A 26,524-nucleotide genomic window follows, 5' to 3' on the forward strand; every position below is an offset into this window, starting at 1 on the left:
ACACCTAGTACTCTGGATTGCAGGGTGGGACTGATGGTGGCGTTGTTGGTCGTGATGGAGAAGTCGGGGGGGGGGGGGGGGCACGGGCTGGGGGGAAAACTAGGAGCTACTGCATACACTGACTCTAAAGTCAATTCACAAAGATAAATAAATACATTAGTTGAATAAGTCATGGTCTAGCCACGTGTTATTCAAGGAATGAAATAGCGCTGTTTGTTAAGGAGCTGGCACCCAGCCAGCATGGTTGTAAAGGAGTGTGCGACTGCCACTGTCCCTAACAACTAGTATCTGTCATGGTTGTTAAAGAGTGGGCGATCCTTAACAACTGATGAATCATCAGCTGTCAGCGCTGACAGCTGAATGTAAAAAAAAAATTCCGGCAATAACAAAAATAAGAAAACAACCGATGTGGGCCCCCCCCCATCCATATTAGGCCCTTCAGGCCTACTCTTCACCTGAAGTCTTTGGAGAAGCTGACACCTGCAGGAGTGTCGATCTCCTGGTCACCTGTGAGAGTGATTTCTCTCGTTGACCCCCATATTAAGACTGTGTTATGGAGTGATGCTGGGGGTGGAAGTTTGGGTTTCTGAGCAGACTTCAGCAGGCGCTTCCTCTTCCACGGAGCTGTGTTCAGTGGCATTGGCAATGGCAGTGGCAAAAATGTAATCTCTTCTTTTGTAGGGACAGCTTTTTACTTTTTGTAGTATGGAGGGGTGATGTGACTTCCCTTCCCGTCACTTGATAGTGCTGGTACTGTTGCAGAACTGAATGACCATCTAAGTTCACCTATTGCATATTTATGTTAAAATTGAATGTTTTGCTGGACATTTTTACTTTATTTGTCTATTCTATCAGTTTGAACTGATTGTACTACATTTTGGTGTTTTATACATTATCTGGATAAATCTGCTTGAAGACATAGGCAAGGGGGACTTCAAGAGGTCCCCTTTAATTTAATACAGAATTTGAAGTTTGGTTGGCTGTTTTTTTCTTTCATAGTAGAGAAGTAAATCTGATGTTTCTTATGTTTCCCTATTAGCCCAACTCCTACCCTTGAAGACGTTTACTCCTGGGGCCAATCATTTGACAAGCTTATGAACACTCCAGCAGGAAGAAATGCTTTCCGGGAGTTCCTCAGGACGGAATTCAGTGAGGAGAACATGCTCTTCTGGATGGCCTGTGAGGACCTCAAGAAGGAATCTAACAAAAATGTCATAGAAGAGAAAGCTAGATTAATATATGAAGACTACATATCCATTCTGTCTCCGAAAGAGGTATAACTATCTTCTATCTATGATGTCTTTAATTGCAAAAGTAATAATAAATAAAAGTTTATTCAAATAAATTATTTTAAAAGATTTTTAAATAAAAAAAGAGGGCAGCCCTGTGGCTAAGCAGCTGGCAGCTGTAGGCTCATTGGTTAGAATCCCAACCATGGCACTACCTCCTGGAGTTTGCATGTTCTCCCTGTGCCTGCATGGGTTTCCTTGGGTACTCCAGTTTCCTCCCACGCTCCAAAGACATGCTGGTGGATTTATTGGCTCCTGTCTATATTAGCCCCAGTATGAGTATGTATGAACACAAGTTAGGGACCTTAGATTGTAAGCTCCTTGAGGGGCCTCTTGCAAACACGGAATTTTTCCCCCCAGGAAAAGATGAGATATCAGGGAGATGGTTTAAAAAGGAAGATATCCAATTGAGAGACGTATTGGTAGAGGGGGAATTGAGAACATTTAAAAATTAAAAGAGATGGGAGGAGATATGTTTACTAAAATAGATGAGTGGAAATATCATCAATTAAAATGTTTTATAGGAACTCTCCCAAAACCCTTGAGATTAAAAAAGGAGTGGAATATGTTTGAAAGGCTATTAGAAACACGTAGAGATGGGAAACACGTAGAGATGGGAAACACGGTGTTACAAAAATGTATAGAATACTTACAGAACTAGACACAGATACAAAGTTAATTTTTATAACAAATTGGGAAAGAGATATGGGGGTGGGGATAGATGAAGATCAACAGAATAAGATATTAAGACTAGTTCACGAGAATGTTAGTATGAGAGACGTTGAGATTAACTATAAATGTTTGACACGATGGCATATTACACCGAGCACTGAGCACAGGATGAGGGGGGAGAATTCAAAAATGTGTTGGAGAGGATGTGGGGAAGAGGACACGGTGTTTCACATATGGTGGCAATGTCCAAAAATTCAGGTTTTCTGGAAGACAATAGTCAAATTAATAGAAATAATAACTGGAAATGACATAGGATTAGACCCAACCATGTGTCTCCTACATAGTGTTGAGACAACAGTAAATAAATATAAAGAATCAGGTGTATGGTACTACTTAAGTGCTGCAAAAGGGTTGATCCCCAAGTTTTGGCGGAAGACAGAGGTACCAACGGAGGAGGATTGGATCAATAGGGTAAACCAGATTAGCAGAATGGAAAAATCTTATCATATTCAGGAAGACAGGATGAAAATATACTATTCACGATGGGAAAAATGGGAAAAATCGGGATTGAAAGAGAAATATAGAAAACTCTAAACTAGGAAGTTATTCGAAGTTACTGGGCCTAGAGAGATTGGAGATCTTGCAGAGGGGAGGGAGGGGGGGAAGGGGGGAAATGGTGGGTTGGGAGGGAAGGGAAAGAAAAGAGGTAAATAGAAGGGACAGAGTAGAAATGTATTGATATTTATATGTATTGTGTCTCTTCTTAAGGAATTTTTGTAATAATGTAAAAAATTAATAAATATTAAAAAAAAAAAAAAAAAAAAAAAGTAAGCTCCTTGAGGGCAGGGACTAACCTGAATGTACAATATATATATGTAAAGCACTGCATAAATTGACAACGCTATATATTTACCTGTAATAAATAAATAGGTGTAGTAACCGTCTAGTACAGGGTTTTCTTCCCCACCCTTTGAGGTCATAAAGAATAGGCACCACATAATCATTTTACAGCTGCCTTTACTTGGACCATCCAAAGGCAATTTTACCATGGTGGTGCAATGCACCCATCAGAACTTTTGGCCCATTCATTAGGCAACAGTGGATACCGATACTCCTGTGCTCTGTGATGTATGTGAGCCATAGACCTTTACCCATGTGGCCAACAGTGAAGGGAGCCTGGAACAGCATTTACTCCAGGAAACACAAACCTTTCTATAACTACATGCAAACATGTGAAAAAGTAAACTTTTTTTTAATAATGTTATTTTTTTAATAAAATTTTGTAAGATTTTCAATTCAAGAACAAAAGCAAGTCATGACCATCAACTTGGCACATAGCATAGGTGTTTCAAACACTGAGAGAATAAACCACCTGAAGATTAACTCATCTTTTGCTTACAAACAAACATTCCCCTCTGGGTAATCTATGTACGTTGCAGAAATTTTAAACTTTGTTGCAGATTCCTACCTTTTGTTATTCTTAAAATATGGCAGTTTGTTTGTCTGTGTCCATGTGCGGAGTGAATCTGTATGGGAGTGACTTCATAATTATCAATCAGCTGCTGCACCTGCATGGCTCTAATGAGGAAATTGGCAGGGCCTGCATCCCTTTCGCCTTTGTTCACACTAAATGTGACTTTGAATCACGCTTCTTCACTTGCAGCAGCACGATTTCAAAGCCACTGGTCTGTCATATTTTATGTGTGGCTTGCCTGGCATCTGCCTGGCATCTGAGTTGCACAAATTTGAATAGTTCCATAGGCACAAATAGGCTGCAACTTGTCATGCAATTTGGAAGTGTCATATCGCATGACAAGTCACACAAATATGAACCAGGTCTTAGACAGGATTTCCCTTTGGGAGTAGCTCACCAAAAATGACATTTTTGTTGCGGGGGGGCAGGGGTTGCTCATAATCTGACTTGCATCTTAGTGCAGACTTCTAGGAAAATCATTGAGCCAATCACTCAAACAGGAAATGCCATTTCTGGGGGGCGTTCTGTACACCATCTCTGTGCAGAACACCTCCAGGCAGCCATATTGCATTACATCTTACAGAAGATTACAGAGCTACAGACTGAAAAGGAAAGGTAATTTTTAATGACATTCAATTACAATATGGCTTTTTATTTGCTATTTTTTTTCTCATGAAAGTGGAGTTACCATTTAAGTCTTAAAGTGTTACTAAACCCAAAACAGTAACATCAGTCTGTATATGCAGTAAAGCATGCTTGTTATACTCACTGTGGAGCCTAAGGGGTTAATCCTCCGCATTTTGTAAAAAGGCTGTTTGATCCTCCCCTTCTTCTACTGTCCTCAATCCATCTGCTGATAGTACAGAGCTCTAAGAGTCACTCTGCACCTGCTCAGTTTGGTGTGTATTTTTTTCCTTGGGAGGGTGCATGTGATCAGCACAGGACCAATCAGCACTGTCCAGACAGAGTGTCAGGGGTTATCCAGCCTCATAGGACAGTCAGATGAGTTTGAAAACTCCTGCTACAAGATTAACTAGTGCTTGGCCAAACTCTGATAGAAGTCACAAGACTTCTACTGCTGATGAGAAAAAGTATTTATCAGTTTATATTTACTAAAATAGTTGCATTTCCATATACTGTGGGAGACCAGATATTATGAATGCAGGGTCCTGGGTTTAGTAACACCTTAACAGAACAACCATTATGTTAAATTATAGATGTACAGAGTGACATATACAGTTGTGTTCAAAATAATAGCAGCCAGACATCACTAACCTGATCAATCACTGTTTTTGGTAGAAATGATATTTCTACATATCAAATAATTTACTAGCAGATGTAGTAGAGTAATAGAAATCCAACAGACCCAACAGTCATGACATGCATGCTGCTGATTCTGTGTAATTGAATCACTAATTGAAAGGGGCATGTTCAAAATAATAGCAGTGTGGAGTTCTATTAGTGAGGTCATTCATTCTTTGAAAAACAGGTGGCAATTATTGCCCTTATTTAAGGAAGGAAGGCAGCAAATGTTGTACATGCTGCTTACAGTGCATTTCTGTCTGAAATTCTGAGGAAAATGGGTTGTTCCAGACATTGTTCAGAAGAACAGCGTACCTTGATTAAAAAGTTGATTGGAGAGGGGAAAACATATAAAGAAGTGCAGAAAATGATAGGCTGCTCAGCTAAAATGATCGCAAATGTTTTAAAATGGCAACCAAAACCTGAAAGACATGGAAGAAAGCGAAAAACTACCATTCGAATGGATAGAAGAATAGCCAAAATGGCAAGGACTCAGCCAACAATCAGCTCCAGGAAGATCAAAGAAGGTGTAAAGTTACCTGTGAGTACTGTTACAATTAGAATACACCTATGTGAAGCCAAGCTATCTGCAAGAAGCCCCCGCAAAGTTCCACTGTTGAAAAAAAGACGTGCTGAAGAGGTTACAATTTGCCAAAGAGCACATTGATTGGCCTAAAGAGAAATGGCGCAACATTTTGTGGACTGATGAAAGTAAGATTGTTCTTTTTGGGTCTAGTTGCACAAGCATCATGATATGGGGATGTTTCTCATACTACGGTGTTGGGCCTATTTATCGCATACCAGGGATCATGCATCAGTTTGAATACATCAGAATACTTGAAGAGGTTATGCTGCCTTATGCTGAAGAGGAAATGCCCTTGAAATGGGTGTTCCAACAAGACAACGACCCCAAACACACCAGTAAACGTGCAACGTCTTGGTTCCAGACCAACAAGATTGACGTTATGGAGTGGCCAGCCCAATCCCCGGATCTTAATCCAATAGAAAACTTGTGGGGTGACATCAAAAATGCAGTTTCTGAGGCAAAACCAAGAAATAGAGAAGAACTGTAGAATGTAGTCTAATCATCCTGGGCTGGAATACCTGTTCACAGGTGCCAGAAGTTGGTTGACTCCATGCAACACAGATGTACAGCAGTTCTCAGAAGCAGTGCTTATACAACTAAATATTAATTAAGTGATTCAAAGGAAAGCAAAATATTCAAACATTTTTCAGTTTATATAGTGAATGTTTGAATTTGTAAAGAAGAATACAAGCACTGATATTTTCTTGAACAGTCTAATATTCACTTTTCAAAAAAATGTTTAGAGGAACAACACAAATTTGATACATTTTTCTTCATGTTTTAATTTGGAATAGAATGTGTCGTGTTCCCAATGCATTTATGTGTATGGAAATAAAAGCTATTAGAAGGATTTTGATCTTTATTCACTTTTTTCAACACACTGCTATTATTTTCAACACAACTGTATGACCGTAATCAAAACACATCACGACGTTAATGCAAGCCATGTATGCATCTGATGTATGCAAATATTTATAGGAATAAAGGTAGACCAGAAATGAGAAGAGAAGTATAAAGTGTAAACTGTCAACAATTGAACAGTAATTATACAAGGAACTCAATCATGGAAACACATCAGAATGTAGGAGAAATGTTTGGGTCTGCAATGGGCAAGGTTGAATACTGCCATCAGAAGGTGCGGAATGCAAGTCAGCTATTCCCAGGGCCAGACTATTTTGCGCCCTAGGCCAGACCAGCTACTTGCACAAAATAAATAAATAATTTTCAAAACAGTAGAAAATAATAATTCAACAAAACATGAAACTGCTAGAACTCTTTTAATTTGCAAAAAGAGGTGCCAAACGATGCCACCACACTTATATTAAAGACAAAGTCAGTGTCACGGACGGACTGCATCTGTGGCTGGCAGTGGCAGGGTGACAGTTGCAGTGAGTGGAGGATGATGGATGACAGAGTCCAGCCTGGAATTCCCCAGGTATTGAGGGGGGGGGGAGAATGAAGCCCAGCTCACACACCCAAAGAACACCTGAACTGAACAATCCCACACAGTGACAGATATGATACAACACACCACCACCAACACTGACACAGATCAGCAGGCACTAGAAGAGCAGTGATGATGTCATCTCTCACAGCCACATTGAACATGTGATGGATAGCCGGCCGGCTGGATCACACTCACACAGACACAGTCAGACATTAACTTCCTCTGCTGATGAATGGGAAGAGAAGGGCTGGAACTCTACAGTGATCAGCAGCCACAAGCCGGCTTGCAGTAAGGGACCAAGTCTGAGAGGAACACTGGAAGGAACTTCAGATCAGCTGCTACATTGGCCCCAGATACCCAGCATCTTCCTCTGTCCTTTCTTCCTCCCTCGGCTGAAGGATCATTCATGACATGGTGGCATCCCACACAGAGAGAGTACCGGCCTGTTCTGTGCCTGGCGCCCCTAGGTGGCAGTGCGCCCTAGGCAGCTGCCTAGTTTGACTAGTAGAAGCTCCGGCCCTGGCTATACCATAGGGGGAACTCTCCCATAATGAACCAAATATTTACTGTCTACTAATTATATTGCTTATAAGATCCTTATCTGTTCTATGATGTGTGACATCATAACTACAACTGAAACTTTTTACACGAGTGCCCAGAAAGCTGTAGCTCAACCACTGCGGGGAATAGTGTTTACTTTCCATAAATAGTGTGCTTAATCTCTGCTGATACTGACAGATGTCTCTTCTACACTGGGAAAGATAAAACCACAAAACAAACCACAACCACTCAAGGAATAGATCATCTCACTGGTGGAACTGGCTGGACCAACACTATGGGGACCAAGAGAAACACTTTGTCTGCTTTCTTATTAGTTCACTGACAGCAATGAAACAAAACACATTTTCACTTTATTAAACTGACAAAGTCTGCGCTGTGCCGAGACTCTTCAGTGTGTATAAACAATGGAAAGACATTTAAGATGATCACCAAGTGAGATCCCCCCGAGGAGGCTTTCTTGGGGCTTGATGTGAAAGAGAATAATTATTCTTAAAACAGTGTGACCTTTATGGTATTATATTCCTAGACAATACAGCAGAGAATCATTACTGCCATTCTGAAATAAGAAAACAGACTTGTCAATCAGGAGAGCTGCTTACTGTAAATCATATTTAGTGTAAGGCGATTGAGGCCTATTATGGCACAGCAGGTATGGACTGCTCACAGTATGTCCACAGTATGGGGTGTCTGTTAGTGGCTCTCAGTAAGTTGAAAGGTTAAGGCAACAAAATATGCAATTCAAGCTTTTATTGAAACTTAAAGGATAGTTGTACTTTTAAAAATGTTCACTTTTTTTGATGTATTAATGGACACCATGCAACTTTTGCAAATATGAGCCATTAAAGTGATATTAAAAGTAATTTAAAAAACAAACAAACATGTTTACCTGCTCTGTGCAGTGACTTTCCTAAGAGCAGCCCTGATCCTCCTCTTCTCGGGTCCCACGATGACACTTCTGCCAAGTGCCCCCAAAGCAAGCAGCTTGCTATGGGGGCACCCAAGCAGGCTCGATTCCAAGTCACTGCTTTGCATGTTCATTCACACACAGGGCCATGCCGTGTTCTCTACTCATTGGCTCACTGGCTGTGATTGACAGCAACCAATAAGGAAGGGGAGTCTCTGGAGAACCAAGGCTTTCATGCACATCACTGGATCACGATGGGGATCAGGTAAGTATTAGGGGGGGCTGCTGCACACAGAAGGTTTTTTTTTTTACTTTCATGCATTCTAAAAAACCTTGAACCTTTACAACCATGGGCAACATAGTGGCTAAATGGTTAGCACTCCCACCTGGAAGTACTAGGGTCGTTGGTTCGAATCCCAACCACGGCACCACTTGCCTGGAGTTTGCATGTTCTCCCTATGCCTGCGGGGTTTCCTCCGAGTACTCCGGTTTCCTCTCACAATCCAAAGGCATGCTGGTAGGTTAATTGGATCCTGTCTAAATTGGCCCAAGTATTTGTATGTATGAATGTGAGTTGGAGACCTTAGATTGTACACCCCTTGAGGGTTAGGGATGGATGTGCATTTACAATATATATGCAAAGCGCTGTGTAAATTGATGGTGCTATATAAGTACCTGAAATAAATAATTCTGCCTTTTCTTTCCTGGTACTATAGCAGTCATCACAAGCCCAGGCCAGTGTAAACATTGCTCTGTGTACGGTATATGCAGTCTGTACTATCCAGTGCACAGAGCAAAATGCCTTAAAATCAGCTTAAGAGTCCATGCACATTAGCTTTTTGTTAAGCTCCTAGAAGCTGTTATTAGCATTTTTCTGCTCCTAGAAGCTAAATAGTGTTATCCTATGTGTCCATGCACACTACTACTAGTGTTTTGTGAGCTTCAGCGTCTAGGATCAGAAAAACAATGTTTGTAGAGATTTTTGGAGTGTTTTTCCAGCAGAAAAAACAGGAAATGCTCCTAAACGCTGCTAAAACACTCCCAAAAAATGCTATTACCAGCGTTTTTTTAATTAAGTATTTTTTTAACTTAAAAAAATGCTAGTACGCATGGAGCCTAAAGAATATGTAAACCCAACATTTCATATTCCTCATATGTGCCTGCTGTACAAAGTACTTGTATGAAAAAGAATCCTGTTCTCTTTGTATTGCTTCCTTTGTGTGAAATCCCTGGTGTTCCTTCAAGTCCCTCTACTTCCTATTAAAAACTGACTACACAGGGTGTGAGAGCACAGAGTGGTCAGTTCTGTAGCTGGGCTGGGAACTCAGTCTCCTCTCCTCCAGTGATCAGACCTGTCCTGACACCCACTTCCCCTCGTACAGCCATTTACTGGGAAGATCTGTAGCTGGGCTGGGAACTCAGTCTGCTCTCCTCCAGTGATCAAACTTATCCTGACACCCCCTTCCCGTCGTACAGCCATTTACAGGGAAGATCAGTGTACTGCTGTTTCTCCTTTCCTAGCTCTTATGCAGCTGAGAATAGAGGGTATGTAAGCACTTATAAAAAGGGGGGGGGGAGGTAATCATAATTTTTTTTTATATCTATACACAAATGTTTTGCCTGACATTTCTGTTTTAAACTGTTGAGGGTTTACAATCACTTTAATGTTGTAATGAACTGTCACCTAAAACATTAAAACTGAACTCCAAACAAACAAATATATATATATATATATATATATATATATATATATATATATATACACAGGTCCATATATATTTGGACAAAGGCACAATTTTAGTTTTTTGTTAAAAGAATCAGGCTGATGATCTCATCTCTCGGCTTTCTCCTACTATCATCATGCTCCTTGTACTGCAGAACACCAGTTTCCTTCTGCTGCTTCTCCCCCTCTCAAAACTCTGCTGTACAGACTGTTAAGTACAAGGGAAGAGGCTGATGCCAAGTCAGTTAGAGGTACTTTCACATGATGGTATTTAAAAATACATTTAATGATTCATTAGCAATTACAGAGTTGTATTAATGTGTGACTTTTATATCTGCCTAGAGTTTAGCTTTAAAGTATTACTAAACCCACAACAGTAAAATCAGTCTGTGTATGCAGTAAAGCATGCTTGTTATACTATCTTTGAAATTTAAGGGGTGATCCTTCACATTGTGTAAAAAGGCTGTTTGATCCTGTCTTCTCTAATCCTCCCTTGTTTCTACTGTCCCCAATCCATCTGTTGATAGAACAGAGCCTTTGGGGCAAGCTGCACATGCTCAGTTTGGTGTGTATTGATAGAGAGTTTTTTTTTTCCCTTGGGAGAATACATGTGATCAGGGCAGGGCCAATCAGTACTGTCCAAACAGAGGGTCAAGGGTTATGCAACCTCATAGGACAATCAGGGGAGAATGAAAACTACTCCTACAAGCTTTGGCCAGTGCTCTGCTGGACACTGATAGAAGTTGAAAGACTGCTCTAACTGCTGATGAGAAATGTTATTTAGCAGTTTATATTTACTAAAATAATTGCATTTCCATGTTGTGTGTACTGTGGGAGACCAGATAGAGCAGGGGTCTCCAAACTTTCTAAACAAAGGGCCAGTTTATGGTCCTTCAGACTTGAGGGGGGCTGGACTGTGGTCAGTGGGAGTAAAAAGTGGAAGCAAACAATACACCATTGTTGGTGTCAGTGGGAGGATTAGTGCCCCATTGTTGGTGTCAATAGGAGGAATAGTGCCCCATTACTGGTGTCATTGGGAGAAATTGTGTCTAGTTCTTGGTGTTATTGGGAATAATTATGCCTCTTTCCTGGGGTCAGTGGGAGGATTTATGCCCCTTTGTTGGTGTCAGTGGATGGAATAGCGCTCCAAAGGCTGGATAAAAGAAAGCCTTTTGTTGTTGTCAGTGGATGGAATAGTGCCCCAAGGGCCAGGTAAAAGAAAGCAAAGGGCCGAATCTGGCCCCAGGGCCGCAGTTTGGAGACCACTGCGATACAGTGAATGCAGGGTCCTGGGATTAGTAACACTTTAGGTTAGATAGGATCTTTAAAGCTGTGATTTGATCATCTGATGTACAGTTCAGCTTGTGGCAGTTTGCCCCAGGTACTGACATAGTTATAGAACCTGAGAGTCGCTCCGCAGTGTGGTGGGTGTCTTGGAAGATGTTTAGTGTTACCTACTCTGTGCACCTTACTACTAGCCACTCAGGACTAAGTGCAGTTTTATGAGAAGCCACTCAACTTGTGATTTGCTAAAATACTGCAATGTTGTAGCATAATCACTGGTGGAGAGGAGACTGAGGAAATGCATCTTCCTGTGTGCAGTAAACTGATGACATCATCTCAGCCAAGGCAAAGTCACTTGTCTGGAGCACAAAGACTACTTTTATAACGATAAAACTTTTTTGAAAATAAGTTTTGTCTGCAACAGAATAATAAATGTCAGGTCTTTCTTTTCAGGTGAGCTTGGATTCCCGAGTGCGGGAAGTCATCAACCGAAACATGTTGGAACCCACACAACACACTTTTGATGATGCCCAGCTCCAGATCTATACCTTAATGCACAGAGACTCCTACCCACGTTTTATGAACTCTGTAATATACAAGAATCTTCTTCAAACCTTATCGGAGAACACTGCCGAATCTTAGTTATTTTTTCTGTTTTGTGTTTTTTTTATTATTATTTTTATTGTTATTTTTATTTATTTAAAACCAATGAAAAAAATGGGTACTACACTTGGCAGGGAGTTTAACACTATTGTGATATTTCCCTGAAATTTCAACTCAGGCATATTTTATTAAGGACTTCTGTAATATTATCTGTGGCTGAGGGCTCCTCGTTGCCAATGCCTGTTGCAGCTAGTTATCAATTTTAGTGATATTTTCCAAGTTAAAAAAAGAGTTGGAAATGTTTTTAAATTATATATTAAATATAGTAGTTGTATTTTTACAACAGTAATTAGTATATATTCAAAGATGAGCATTACACAGGTGGAAGTGCCTTGCTGTGTTTATGTCTATTTCCTAGGACTAGGTTGGATTAAAGACAAAGATCCCGATGTCCAGAACAAGATTTGTTTACCAGGGAGGGTACTTCCACTTGTCTTCGGGGATATACAATATATGCTTGTGAGTATGTGAATATATAGATATTTATACTGTATATATGCACACATACGCGATACAAGCAGGGGACATTCCTAAATTCATGAGATCCACTGGTATGGAAGAATCCTGGCTTATTATTGAAGGCCTATGGATTCTGACATAAAAATGTAACTTGTGCATATTTTAAAGGATGGTTTTGAATAATGACTCACTGCTTCTCTTGTGCAATGGGAGAAACTAAAGAAACAATGAATACGGACATTTACATCCTTTACAAAAAATAAGACAAATGTCTGAACTGTAATAAAGCACAATAGTTTTACTGGACGTTTGGTGGTTATTTTTAAAATGATTTCCAATTCAGAAGGTGGTAGTCTGGGCACTAGATGTAGAACAACATACTTTTTATCAGCAAAGAGAAAACAAGGGACGAAAGGGTAAATACTCCCATGCTTTTGTTGTTTCTACAATTGAATTGGAGTGCACAAAATAATGGAAATAACAAATTATTTAAGCTTCAGAGGTGTCCATCACAGATCTCCCAAAGTATGAAAGGTCCCCCAAACCTGAGCAGCTGCCCAACCACTGGAAATGGATAACAGAATATAAAAACAAGAGGTAGCACTTCAAAGTATACCTGGGGAATGTAGATCAAGTGACCCTTGTAGCAAAGAAAGTCATCATATACTGCAACGAATATAGTTCCAATGTTTATTGATAACTGGTGAAATGTAACAAATGGGCTCAGAGTTTTACTCCACCAATAGACTGAGCTGTACTTGATGCAATATGGTGTAACCAAAAAAAGGCTAAAGACATACCCAACTTAGTGGCCAAACAACCCAGGAACTGCCAATGCCAAAGGTGGAGGGAGGCTAAAGAAATACACGACTTGATGGCCAAACAATCAGGGAACTGCCAATGCCAAAGGAGGGGGGGGTGGACCACAATGATGGTCTTGCCATGCAGTGAAGACAACCAAATCCCAAAGACAAAATAGCCACGCTCCACAAGTACAGGAACCGGAAGTGGATGTGATAAAGAAGCACGTCGCTTCGATACACTTAATACATTACAGAAGACCGCTTTTGTGGGCTCCTTTCTGTCCTCTCCTTTTTCAGACACCTCCATATGGCCAGGGGTTTGAATCATTTCTGGATGACGGGTTCCTGTGACATCACATCTGGTTCCTGTACTTCCACAGCGTGGCCATTGTGTTGGTGGGATTTGGTTGTCTTCACTGTATTATAAGACCATCACATTGCATCCTGGGTATGTCTTTAGCCTTTTTGGGTGACACCATGCTGCACCAAGTACAGCGTCAGTCTGTGGAGTGGAGCTCTGAGCCCATTTGTTACATTTCACCAGTTATGAATGAACAGGAACTATATTCCCTGCAGTATATGATGACTTTCTTTGGCACAAGGGTCACTTGATCTACAGTCCCCAGGTATGCTTTAAAGCACTACCTCTTGTCTTTATAAAATAATGGAAATGAGTAATAATATCTTTACTATGAAACTCTGGGCAAAAATGACATAGATCATGCAGTCTGCCACTACCTTTGGACAGCAGCATTGTCAGTCTTGGGAGAGAGTAATATTACACTAGCAGATTTAGATGGCTAAGACTAAGGAATTGAAATCAAAGTCCAGCTAACTCTTTATAAGCAGTTATAGCAAACAGTTTTTTTCTTCTTTTCAGATAAAGGTTTTCAATAATGAATAGAGGCTGACCATTATAACCACTCCTGTTAGTGTTAAATAGTTCTCTAACTGCTACTAAAAAAGAAAACGAATGCACCCACCACAGCTAAGTATCGCTAAGCTGCAATATAATACATTTTTGTTTTTGGGTTTCTTGCCATTTTAAATCGTATGAATAAAAGATGGCAATGCTAAGCACCTCCACCAGTAAACTATGTTTTTTCACAACCCTAAAACTGCTGCATCTGGTAGACAGCTTGGCCTGTTAAAGAATGTGAAAGAGTAATGGATCTACTGTCAGGATCAGCAAGTAACTAAAAAATGTTATGGGGGAAAACAAAAGCTGTTGTGTTAATTCTATTAACAGAATACATTATATGTATAATGTTTTATTTTGCTCATAGTTAAACCTTAATGTCATTGATCTAAGGAGTAGGGCCAGCCTACCCTTGCAGAACTGCTTAATGGAAACCTGTATACATAGTATAGTGGCAGCCGTTACTAACCTCACCTCTAAAAACACTCATTTAGACATGACAATATTATGGGGAGTATCTTACTACTTATATAATCTTTTGCAATTTTGAATATTTAATTTATGAATTTAGATTGGGTTTTTGGTATACTTTACCTTAGACTCCTCCCATGGGAGGAACTAAGGGGGAGGTACTCCTGGTTCTCATGATGTGGACAAGATTATTTTGCTGGCTGAGTGATCATTTGTAGCTAGGCTCTGAAGAAGAAGGATATTCATTCAAAATGCGTCAGCCTTCAGGGACCCTGGTGTGGCCCTGTGCTTGGGAAACTGTTCCATTTGGCAACGGAAGTGTGGCCTGTTTACTTCAATGCTTGTGAGTATTTTTATTTTGGATTTCTCTTAAACATGCTTTGGATAATGCACTAGACTGGTGCACCAACTTTTTTCTATTGTTTTCTTCTAATACTAGTTCCTTGACTGTCATCAAATGGCTTTAGTATTTTGTTTTTTTATTCACCCACCTAGAACAAGCGTACAGACTATGAGCTCTGACATCATTATGACTTTCCTGATCTACAAACTAGTTTTAGTTTGGTGTTTCAGAAAGCATTAAACCTGAAAACTGCCAGGCAACTAGCATATTGACAAGGAGGTCAACAATGGCAGCCTGCATGTGCCTTTCTGCACAGATTTCCAATCTATGAAATGCTCTCATAGAAGTCTGAAGGCTCAATTCACAAAGCAAATAAAAAGCAAAACAAGAAAACAAGGATCCTTATTCTACTCATGTGACTACAATGCCCAAACTCATTGGGCTTCGCTAACAAAAGTGACACTTTTTTAAAATCACTATTCTTGTTTTGGTTTGTTAGCTTTGTGAACTGAGCCCAAAGACTGTATGTTTTAGGGGCCTGCGCTCTACCACTCTTCAAGATAAAAACCTGTTTGTGGGATGTCCCATGAAGTTCTAAATCTCACGCCTGGGGGCGGGGAATAGAAAGCACTTGTCAGATGTTATAATTGTGGAGGTTCTATTACCCTGGAATATAGAAAAATTACAAGGGAGCAGAGTTTTGTACCTTATGGTACCCTTGGTGCTGTAAAATGACTTCATATTTCATGCCCATTATATGGCTATACAGAACATCCAGATGACCTGCTAAAGCTGATGTTGTATGGATGATTTGGTGGTAGTGATTTGAAGTTGATACAAATATCTCTGACAGTTTTCTGTGGTGATTTGTAGACTGGTACAGTGCTTATCTATGCACCTACAAGTCGCGGGTGTTCCATAATCAGTAGCAGCTGTATTGGGTAACGTGTAGCTTCTGCTGAGAAACATCTAAAACACTGGTGCCCAACCGGCAGCCTTTTGGTATGTGGTGTGCAGCCATCTGACTTCAGCAGTCTGTAGCGGGAACATTAGGGTATTAGCATTGATGTCTACTAGCCTCATTTTCTTATTGTCTTCCCCAGCCAACTCTGTAACACGATCACACTATCAGACCCTCGTTTCTGATAGTCCTCTCAAGCATTACACACATTGAACATTATGTGCAGCCCCTTGGCTGCAGGGGCCACATTTGAGGCTCCCTTTAGCTCATAAGATGACAACCACTGATCTAAATTGTAAATAATAAAAAAATGACCGTGCTGTGTGCATGGGAACACTTAACAAACATAGAGTAGGGTTTTCTCAAATTTGACTGCAAAATGCAAAAACACTTTAAAGACCTGGCTGGGCTGTCTGTAACTATTGTTCAGTCTGCCTCATGATCCAAACATCATGCAGGTAAGAAATGTATATTTCACTGTTTGTCTGGATTTCTGTTATAAATAATGAAGCACATTTGCATAGTGGTTCCTTTTATAGTATGGGGAGGTGGGGAATTGATATTACAAGTCTCTCTCCAAAGCTCCATCATTTCTCTCTTGATTTGTTCCTGTTATCAATGTGTCAGTTTGACAAGTTGTCCCAGCACCAGAGACAAAATGGTGATGGAAGGAGAGCTCAACACACACCTTGTCTATTCACAACACAACTCTGCATGTTCCTTCATTCTGTGTGTATGAAAGGGGGGGGGGTGTCCCTTTCCTCCAATCAGCTCTCACGCACTGTACAAGAACTCTAACTTCAGCTCCCCACCCTCTGCTCAGTGCAACTGACAGATGCAGAAGGATTTTATCTAAATTCAGCACTTTCGAAGAGATTTAGAAAACAGAAGACTGCAGATAAACAGGTAAAGCTTATGTAGGAGGATTTGTTTCATCTCTTTAAGGGTACATTTCCAACTACTTTAAGGGTACATTACTTGATTACTCTTATGGCGGCATCAAATTGTGATAACAATTTTCCAGTATTAACACCGTGGGGCTACTAAGAAAAAAAATCTAGGCTCTCAAATTCACTCCAGTTCTGGAATTATTCAAAATCTCAGGTTGTGGCAACAGTCCTACTGTACAACTGTTGTTACAGTGCAAACAGAATGAGTGCATTCAATTGGTTACTGACTGAACCCTTCAAATCTCGTCTGTGATAACATTTGATAAACAAAAAAGAATCACATAAACACACAATGAGAAATATCCATAACACTATAGAACAAAATGGCTGTATCCTTGGGGCTGGCGGGTTTAATTAGGTGAATGTGTGATGGAAAAGAATCTTGGTGTATTTGTAGATCGCAGACTCAAGGATAACATACAATGTCAATTCACAGCATTTTTATATTCCTTGTATTACAGCCTTTCTGAACCTTTTTTTCACAAAATAACTCTTTAAATACTTTTCAGGTCTTTGGGAACCCCTGCAAAAAAAAATTATTGTACCCACTGCTCACAATACCTTTGCATCACCAGTACATTGTAGAACGTTTTAAATAAGTGAATGAAGAACTTGGTGTACAAAGAGTATTTTACTAATATTCTGGAAATTAAATTAGTAACAGAATTATGTAAATGTAGAAAATGAACATCACGGTGTCCCCAAACATTAGTTGTCAGTGTAAAAATGACAACACATTTGGTATTCAGTGAAACCTTCCCTGTTTTATTGCTGGTCAGAGTAGGTAGAAGATCTATTCACCACTGCTCTCTGCTCAAGGAAACCCCAACAACCTCAGGAGGAACCCTAGCATTTCATGGAAACCCGATTAGGAAAGACTGTTCTATCAAGAGACATAGATTGCAGTAGTACACACTCTTCTACAATATGTGGTTCAACGGCGGGCAGTTCACAGAAGTAAAGACCAGGAACTGAAAAAGTCATACAGAAGGGATAACAAGATTATTACATTGTACTGAGGAAGGAATAATTTAAAGAGAAAGTATAATAGGATTATTGTACTCACTGTAAAATTATTTTCTTAATGTCTATTGAGGGACACAGAAAATATTTAAGATTTGGGTTAAACTGCTGCCCACAAGAGGATTGGATGCAATGGCAAACAAAAGAGCTGTATGTCAGCGCAGAATAACTCATCCTACTACCAGCATGCCTCCATTCTGCAGCAAAGCAGTACTGAGAGCATGATCATAAAAACAAAGGAGTGGATCTGAGTCCCTCAATAGACTCCAAGAAAGGTATTTTATGGTGAATACAAAGTTCATCTTCTCTTTCTCATTCCATTGAGAACATTGAGAGAGACAGGAAGTCTTTAAAGGATAAGTTCACCTTTCGTAATATGTTACATATTACACCCATATTCTGGGTGCAACATGTAACATATTATGAATACACCAGCCCCCACTTTGACAGCTAGAAACAAATTTTTTAAAAACGTGGCTGTTTGAGGCTTCGCCCACCCATCCACGCCACTCATTCAAACTTCTGACAGCCTTAGAGGCTGTTGGTTTGTAGTTGTCAATGAACTACCATGGCACTGTGGAGTGCCGTGGTAGTTCATTGAGTCTTCCTGTTAGTATATCTGCTTGTTTGTACATCCCGGATGGGCAAGCAGATATACTGACAGATCTGCAGGAGACCTGCATGGCACCAGCAATCTGCTGATCGCTGGTGCAATGGTTTCCAGGCTCCTGCAACCAAAAATAATAAATGCGCATTTTTTTACCTGCAAAAAAATATGCATTTATTATTTTTGGTAAAAAGGTGAACTTATCTTTTAAACTCTGTAACTTCCAAAAGCAGTCCAGCTGGGGTGGGTAAACCAATTCTAACAGATCCAAGAAAAAAAAAAAAGGGGACTACCTGCAGCTCAGAGAGTCACACATGCTGAAAGTTGACATCAGGGGAGGCCAAAACATGCACCTGGTAGAAATTAGAGATCGTGTAAACCAGGGGTTTCCAAACTTTTCATTCAAAGGGCCAGTTTACTGTACCTCAGACTTTAGGGGGGTCATATTGTGGTCAGTAGGCATAGAAAATGTCCCGGGCCTAGCATCAGTGACAATAAACATGGCCTCAGGGGTGGTGGTCAGTAAAAGGAAGAGTATTGCCCCATAATTGGTATTAGTGGAGGGAATAGTAACCCATCATTGGTATCAGTGGAAGAAATAGTGCATCATTGCTGGTGTCAGTGGAAGGAATAGTGCCTCATATCACTGGAAGGAATAGTGCCCCATAATTGGCATCAGTGGAAGAAAAAGTGAATTATTGTTGGTGTCAGTTTGAGGAATAGTGCTTTGTATCATTCAGAGGAATTGTACTAGGGCCGATTAAAGGCTAGCAAAGAGCCGCATCCGGCCCAGGCCACAGTTTGGAGACCTCTGATGTAAACAGAAGACTAGGTGGCAGCTTTGTAAATCTTAGAAACAGTTACTTATTGTTGAGAAGCGCTCATTGATCTAGTAGGGTGCACCATGACAAGAAATGGTGAAACCTAATTATTGGGACCATAAGGTTTAATTATGATCTGCCTGATGCATCTAGAGATGGTGGAAGCTGGGGCACCCTTATGTGGTCCATCCAGGATAACAAAAAGGGATTCATTCTTCCTCAGCTGAGAGATACACTTGCACAGCCCAAGCAACATCACAAACAATGGAAGTAAATTTCCTTTTGGTAAAATGGAGCCACACAGAGTAACAGAAGAACAATGTACTGGTTGAAATGAAAGGCAAAGACTTCTTTAGGCAAGAAGGAAGTCCTTGTCACTATGCAAGACTAAAAATGGTTCTTGCTTCATTCAAGGGTCTTATGATAGGTGTTTCACCCTTCTACCCTTTTTATATGTTTTGTTCTTTTTTCAGTAGACCTGATTGTGGAGCAGTGGAAGATATTTCCTCTCTATATTGCCTAACCAAGGAAAGATGTTCATATGACTGAAATCCTTTGAGCATTGGTTGTCACCACTGTTAACATCTTGAATAAATATAGACCTTGTTGCTCCTAACATAGTTACCTAGTTATGGCATGGCCTGGAATGACAATACCTTATCTCTACCATTTCTCTACCTCCTCCACTCGTTATTGAGCCCTCATTGCTATAATGTATTGTTTATTACCTTCTTTCCAGGCTTTGGACATGTTACATTTCTGTATGAGCCTCAACACCTGGAACACGCAGAATATCTTCTGTACAAGGTGATTCGATGTGTGAACATTATAGGTATCTATAAATTGTAAAAATGGTTCTTTGCAAGATAGGGCCATCAGTTCAGTCACTTGACACAGAGATGTGATGACTATAACGAAAACCACCTCATGGGTGGACGCAGAGAAAGAGGAACATCTCTGATGAATTAAAACAGTGTTTTCTGAAGCAAAGAGAGAACAAGATTCAACTCAATTCAATAAAACAGAATAGAAAGAGCAAATCTGACTCTTGATATTGCTGAGAGTCAAATGCTGGTCCAAACCCAGCTGTAGGAAAGGGAGGACTTACCTCATTGAGAAAATTCATGTCTGATGATACTTCTAGCTTCGTGCATCATACGAATCAGACTCAGATGCCCCTGTCCCTCAGAACCTAGGCTTCAACAGCCACACTGTTAACGTCAGCGATTGAGAGGCAGAATGGCAAACTGAGACAGAATATTCTCGTGATGCTGACTCTCTAGCAGTGCCCACAGAATTTGCCAGGAGACTAACCAGGTCAATGTACCACATCCACCTGGACTAGTTAATTTAATTAAGGATCATCAATATGCCCTCAAACTCAATCCTACTGAGCAGACAAAGAAGACGTTTCAGGGGAGGAAATGGATAGATCAGGGTACCACCTGAGTATCCACCGATTCTGCTACAGGTTGCCTGTACCTGGATACAAACATGCCAATTTTTTGTTCAACCGTGAGGCCCAGAGGTAAACATTCAGCGTCCCCCTGCAACAGATGTTTTGGAACAGATCCAGGCAAACTGACCAATCCCCCAGTGTGCTTGTGGCCTCTGCAGTCAGAGTAAACAAATAACTGGGTAATTTGGGACATATACAGTGAAGGAAATAAGTATTTGATCCCCTGCTGATTTTGAATGTTTGCCACTCACAAAGAAATGATCAGTCTAAAAATCGAATGGTAGGTATACTGTAACACTGAGAGCCAGAATAGCAACAAAAAATTCAAAAGAAATGTATGTCTAACAAATTATACACTGATTTGCATGTTCATGAGGGAAATAAGTATTTGATCCCCTTCACAAAACATGACTTAGTACTTGGTGGCAAATCCCTTGTTGGCAATCACAGAGGTCAGATGTTTCCTGTAGTTGGCCACCAGGTTTGCACACATCTTAGAAGGGATTTTAGCCCACTCCTCTTGGCAGATCCTCTCCAAGTCATTAAGGTTTGGTGGCCGATGTTTGGCAACTCAAACTTTCAGCTCCCTCCACAGATTTTCAATCGGATAAGGTCTGGAGACTGGCTAGGCCACTCCAGGACCTTAATGTGCTTGTTCTTGAGCCACTCCTCTGTTGCCTTGGCCGTGTGCCTTTAGGTGATCCTTGAAAACTCACATATTCAGGGAAGTCTACCCCACCTCCACCTAAGAACTGTACTTGAGCCACCTCCATCAGAACATTGCCTACAGCTATCACATTTTGTACCAGCTCCCCCTTCCTATAGATTGTAAGCTCCACGAGAAGGGCCCTCCTATTCCTTCTGTACTGAAATGTATTGTAATTGTACTGTCTCTCTCATATTGTAAAGCGTTGCCCAAACTGTTGGCGCTATATACATCCAATAATATGTTACAACAGGATTACAGCTTGCACAGTGTGGTATGGCTGTGTGCTGAAATGGACTATAAAAAAAATAGCCACCCATGGAAAAAACCATAGCATTCTCTTCCTGTAGCCAGTCTCCTCAAAAGGCATATCAGGTTCTATAATATACAGTGAAGAAAATAAGTATTTGATCCCCTGCTGATTTTGAATGTTTGCCCACTCACAAAGAAATGATCAGTCGAAAAATCGAATGGTAGGTGTATTGTAACACTGAGACAGAATAGCAACAAAAAATTCAAAAGAAATGCATGTCTAACAAATGATGCACTGATTTGCATGTTCATGAGGGAAATAAGTATTTGTTCCCCTTCACAAAACATGACTTAGTACTTGGTGGCAAATCCTTTGTTGGCAATCACAGAGGTCAGACGTTTCCTGTAGTTTGCCACCAGGTTTGCCCTCATATCAGGAGGGATTTTGCCCACTCTTCTTGGCAGATCCAAGTAATTAAGGTTTGGTGGCTGATGTTTGGCAACTCAAACTTTCAGCTCCCTCCACAGATTTTCAATCGGATTAAGGTCTGGAGACTGGCTAGGCCACTCCAGGACCTTAATGTGCTTCTTCTTGAGCCACTCTTATGTTGCCTTGGCTGTGTGTTTTGGGTCATTGTCATGCTGGAACACCCATCCACGACCCATTTTCAATGCACTGGCTGAGGGAAGAAGGTTCTCACCCAAGATTTGACGGTACATTGCCCCGTCCATCGTCCCCTTGATGCGGTGTAGCTGTCCTGTCCCCTTAGCAGAAAAACATCCCCAAAGCAGAATGTTTCCACCACCATGTTTGACAGTTGGGATGGTGTTCTTGGGGTCATAGGCAGCATTCCTCCTCCTCCAAACACGGTGAGTTGAGTTGATGCCAAAGAGCTCCATTTTGGTCTCATCTGACCATGACACATTCAACCAGTCCTCCTCTGCATCATTCAGATGTTCCGCGGCAAACTTCAGACGGGTCTGGACATGTGGTTTCTTGAGCAGAAGGACCTTGCGGGCACTGCAGGATTTCAATCCTTGTCGGCATAGTGTGTTACCAATTGTTTTCTTGGTGACTGTAGTCCCGGCTGCCTGGAGATCGTTGACAAGATCCTCACGTGTAGTTTTTGGATGATTCCTCACTGTTCTTATGATCATTGACACTCCACGAGGTGAGATCTTGCATGGTGCACCAGACCTATGGAGACTGACAGTTGTTTTGTGTTTCTTCCATTTGTGAATGATTGCACTGTTGTCACCTTCTCACTAAGCTGCTTGGCGATAGTTTGGTAGCCCAGTCTAGCCTTGTGTAGGTCTACAATCTTGTCCCTGACATCCTTGGACAGCTCTTTGGTCTTTGCCATGGTGGAGAGTTTGGAATCTGATTGTTTGATTGCTCCTGTGGACAGGTGTCTTTTATGCAGATAACAAAATGAGATTAGCAACACACCCTTTAGGAGACTGCTTCTAATCTCAGCTTGTTACCTGTATACAGCTGGTAGCCAGAAATCCTGCTGAATGATAGGGGATCAAATATTTATTTCCCTCATGAACATGCAAATCAGTACATAATTTGTTAGACATGCATTTCTTTTGAATTTTTTGTTGCTGTTATGTCTCTCAGTGTTACAATACACCTACCATTCAATTTTTAGACCGATCATTTCTTTGTAAGTGGGCAAACATTCAAAATCAGCTGGGGATCAAATACTTATTTCCTTCACTGTAGTTTTGCATTATTTTAGTAAACACCTCAGCCAATAGGGCAGAGGATTCATCCACATTTGATGGAGCTAAAGACTTCAGATGACAAGATAGACTCTAAGAACAGAGGGCAACATGACTCCAGGTTGCAGATGTCAGCACTAGAGATGAGCGAATTATTCAAAAATTCGGTTCGGCTGATTCGCCGAATAAATTCGCTTTGAGCCGAATATATTCGCTGCGAATTTAACTTATAAAAAGGGTGTTTCTAGGCTTCAGAGAGCCTTTATATTAGTGCAGAATACTGTACCTTTAATTTAAATGCCCTTGGAGTCTGCTGGGGAAGAGAAATAATACTGTCAGTCAGTATGACATGCAGATGAGTGCCGTCGATCTTAGAATCACCGCACACTTCACTCATTTGGGCAGTCACGGGGCCAAAACCAGAGTGTGGAGCCACAGTGTGGCGGTGGAGGCAGCAGCAATGGGAGGCCATACAGCACCCTATGACAAAATGGAACCCACCAGCAGTGTGAGGAGACCTGAAAGTGGCACATGGCAGAGTGTGGCGATGGAGACAGCAGCAATGGGAGGCCGTACAGGGACCCATGACACACTCTGGACCTGGCAGCAGCATGAGGAGGCGGTACAGGGGCCCATGACAGATTACGGGCTTGGCAGCAGCAGCATGAGGAGGCGGTACGGGGGCCCATGGCAGATTACGGGCCTGGCAGCAGCATGAGGAGGCGGTACAGGGGCCCAAGGCAGAGTGGCGGAGCGTAAGCAGCTAAAATTGAAGGCCATACAGAGGCCTATGTTAAAAAGTCCCCCCAGCAGCAGCGTGGGGAGACGACTATCAAGAGTCCAATGGCAGAGTGGCGGAGCAGAAGCAGCTTCAATTGAAGGCCATACACAGGCCTAGGTTTAAAAGTCCCTCACAGTTAATTCCAATAACGAACTCTACTCCTCCGTGCAATCTACTTACGAGACCCTGGGCAGGTCTGGGTCCAATTTGTGGTAGAGACTGGTTTTGTTCAGCCATGCTTGAGCGAGTAATAACAGGTCTGTGCTGCCCTTTGGTGTCTGGCTTAATGCGCACAACACTGAACGTCCCAGCGTTTGTCAACGATTTGCCGTTAAGTGATGCAAACCCGCTGAACCACGTTCATGAGGAGCCGGTACAGGGGGCCATGAATCAGTATGGACCTGGCAGCAGCGTGAGCAGACGACAGAGGCACATGGCGCAGGGTGGCGGTGTAGGCAGCATTATTCTGAAGCCATACACAGGCCTAGGTTAAAAAGCGGAAGCCGTCAGCAGCGTGAGCAGATAACAGAGACACATGGCGCAGGGTGGCGGTGGATGCAGCAGTATTCGGAAGCCAAACACAGGCCTCGGTTAAAAAGCGGAAGCCGTCAGCAGCGTGAGCAGACGACAGAGGCACATGGCGCAGGGTGGCGGTGGAGGCAGCAGCAATGGAAGGCCATACAGCACCCTATCACAAAATGGAACCCACCAACAGTGTAAGGAGACCTGAAAGTGGCACATGGCAGAGTCTGGCGATGAAGTCAGCAGCAATGGGAGGCCGTACAGGGACCCATGACACACTCTGGACCTGGCAGCAGCATGAGGAGGCGGTACAGGGGCCCATGGCAGAGTGGCGAAGCGTAAGCAGCTTAAATTGAAGGCCATACAGAGGCCTATGTTAAAAAGTCCCCCCAGCAGCAGTGTGGGGAGACGACTATCAAGAGTCCAATGGCAGAGTGGCGGAGCGGAAGCAGCTTCAATTGAAGGCCATACACAGGCCTAGGTTAAAAAGTCCCCCCAGCAGCAGTGTGGGGAGACGACTATCAAGAGTCCAATGGCTGAGTGGCGATCCGGGAAGTCAGCGTTGTGATTGCAGATGCAATGCAGAAATTCTACGAAGTAATGCCGTGGGTGCGAAGAAGATCATATACCGTCGTACTTCCATCCATAAGACGGAACAACCTGCGAACCGGGAGCTTTATTGCCCTGACCCGCTGAGCAGCTTCTGGGATACCCAAGAGGCCCATGGCAGAGTGGCGGAGCGTAAGCAGCTTCAATTAAAGGCCATACAGAGGCCTATGTTAAAAAGTCCCCCCAGCAGCAGCGTGGGGAGACGACTATCAAGAGTCCAATGGCAGAGTGGCGGAGCGGAAGCAGCTTCAATTGTAGGCCATACACAGGCCTAGGTTAAAAAGTCCCCCCAGCAGCAGTGTGGGGAGACGACTATCAAGAGTCCAATGGCTGAGTGGCGATCCGGGAAGTCAGCGTTGTGATTGCAGATGCAATGCAGAGATTCTATGAGGTGATGCCGTGGGTGCGAAGAAGATCATATACCGTCGTACTTCCATCCATAAGACGGAACAACCTGCGAACCGGGAGCTTTATTGCCCTGACCCGCTGAGCAGCTTCTGGGATACCCAAGAGTTTGGCTTCTGTGGGGAATATGGTTGAAAACTGAAACTTAAAGGCATGTTGACGGAAGGGCACCAGTGTCAGTGCTCCGGAGGGAATATAGCTTCAAAGCTGACACTTAAAGGTATATCGACGGTCAGAGACCACAGGAAGTGGAACTTGCGTCTTAAATCGACTGAATGTGGCAGACGTGAAACGTCTACGGGCCATATATGAAACGGGTTGTTCCTCTTTCTGGAATAAGTGTTGGAAATGGCCACTCTTTTTGGTGTGGCGTTTTGTCTATTTAATTCCGATAACGGACTCTACTCCTCCGTGCAATCTAGTTACGAGACCCTTGGCAGGTCTGGGTCCAATTTGTGGTAGAGACTGGTTTTGTTCAGCCATGCTTGAGCGAGTAATAACAGGTCTGTGCTGCCCTTTGGTGTCTGGCTTAATGCGCACAACACTGAACGTCCCAGCATTTGTCAACGATTTGCCGTTAAGTGATGCAAACCCGCTGAACCACGTTCATGAGGAGCCGGTACAGGGGGCCATGAATCAGTATGGACCTGGCAGCAGCGTGAGCAGACGACAGAGGCACATGGCGCAGGGTGGCGGTGTAGGCAGCATTATTCTGAAGCCATACACAGGCCTAGGTTAAAAAGCGGAAGCCGTCAGCAGCGTGAGCAGACGACAGAGACACATGGCGCAGGGTGGCGGTG

The 26,524-nt window shown here is 42.1% G+C and overlaps 1 protein-coding gene across 2 annotated transcripts in view; it reads left to right on the plus strand.

Moving 5' to 3' along the window:
• Positions 1-12,670, plus strand: part of RGS20 (regulator of G protein signaling 20) — a 217,516-nt gene extending 204,846 nt beyond the window's left edge. For both annotated transcript variants that reach the window (XM_089678436.1, XM_089678437.1), the window contains exons 4-5: positions 1,040-1,274; positions 11,696-12,670. In XM_089678436.1, coding sequence (XP_089534562.1) covers positions 1,040-1,274; positions 11,696-11,884 — 424 coding nt within the window. In that variant the 3' untranslated portion in view covers positions 11,885-12,670. The remainder of the gene's footprint in view (positions 1-1,039; positions 1,275-11,695) is intronic.
• The last annotated feature ends 13,854 nt before the right edge of the window (positions 12,671-26,524 follow it).

The sequence above is a fragment of the Staurois parvus genome, unplaced genomic scaffold (assembly GCF_062004578.1).
Source record: "Staurois parvus isolate SC_StPar_1 unplaced genomic scaffold, SC_StPar_1.0 ptg000205l, whole genome shotgun sequence".
In the NCBI taxonomy this organism is placed as follows: domain Eukaryota; kingdom Metazoa; phylum Chordata; class Amphibia; order Anura; family Ranidae; genus Staurois; species Staurois parvus.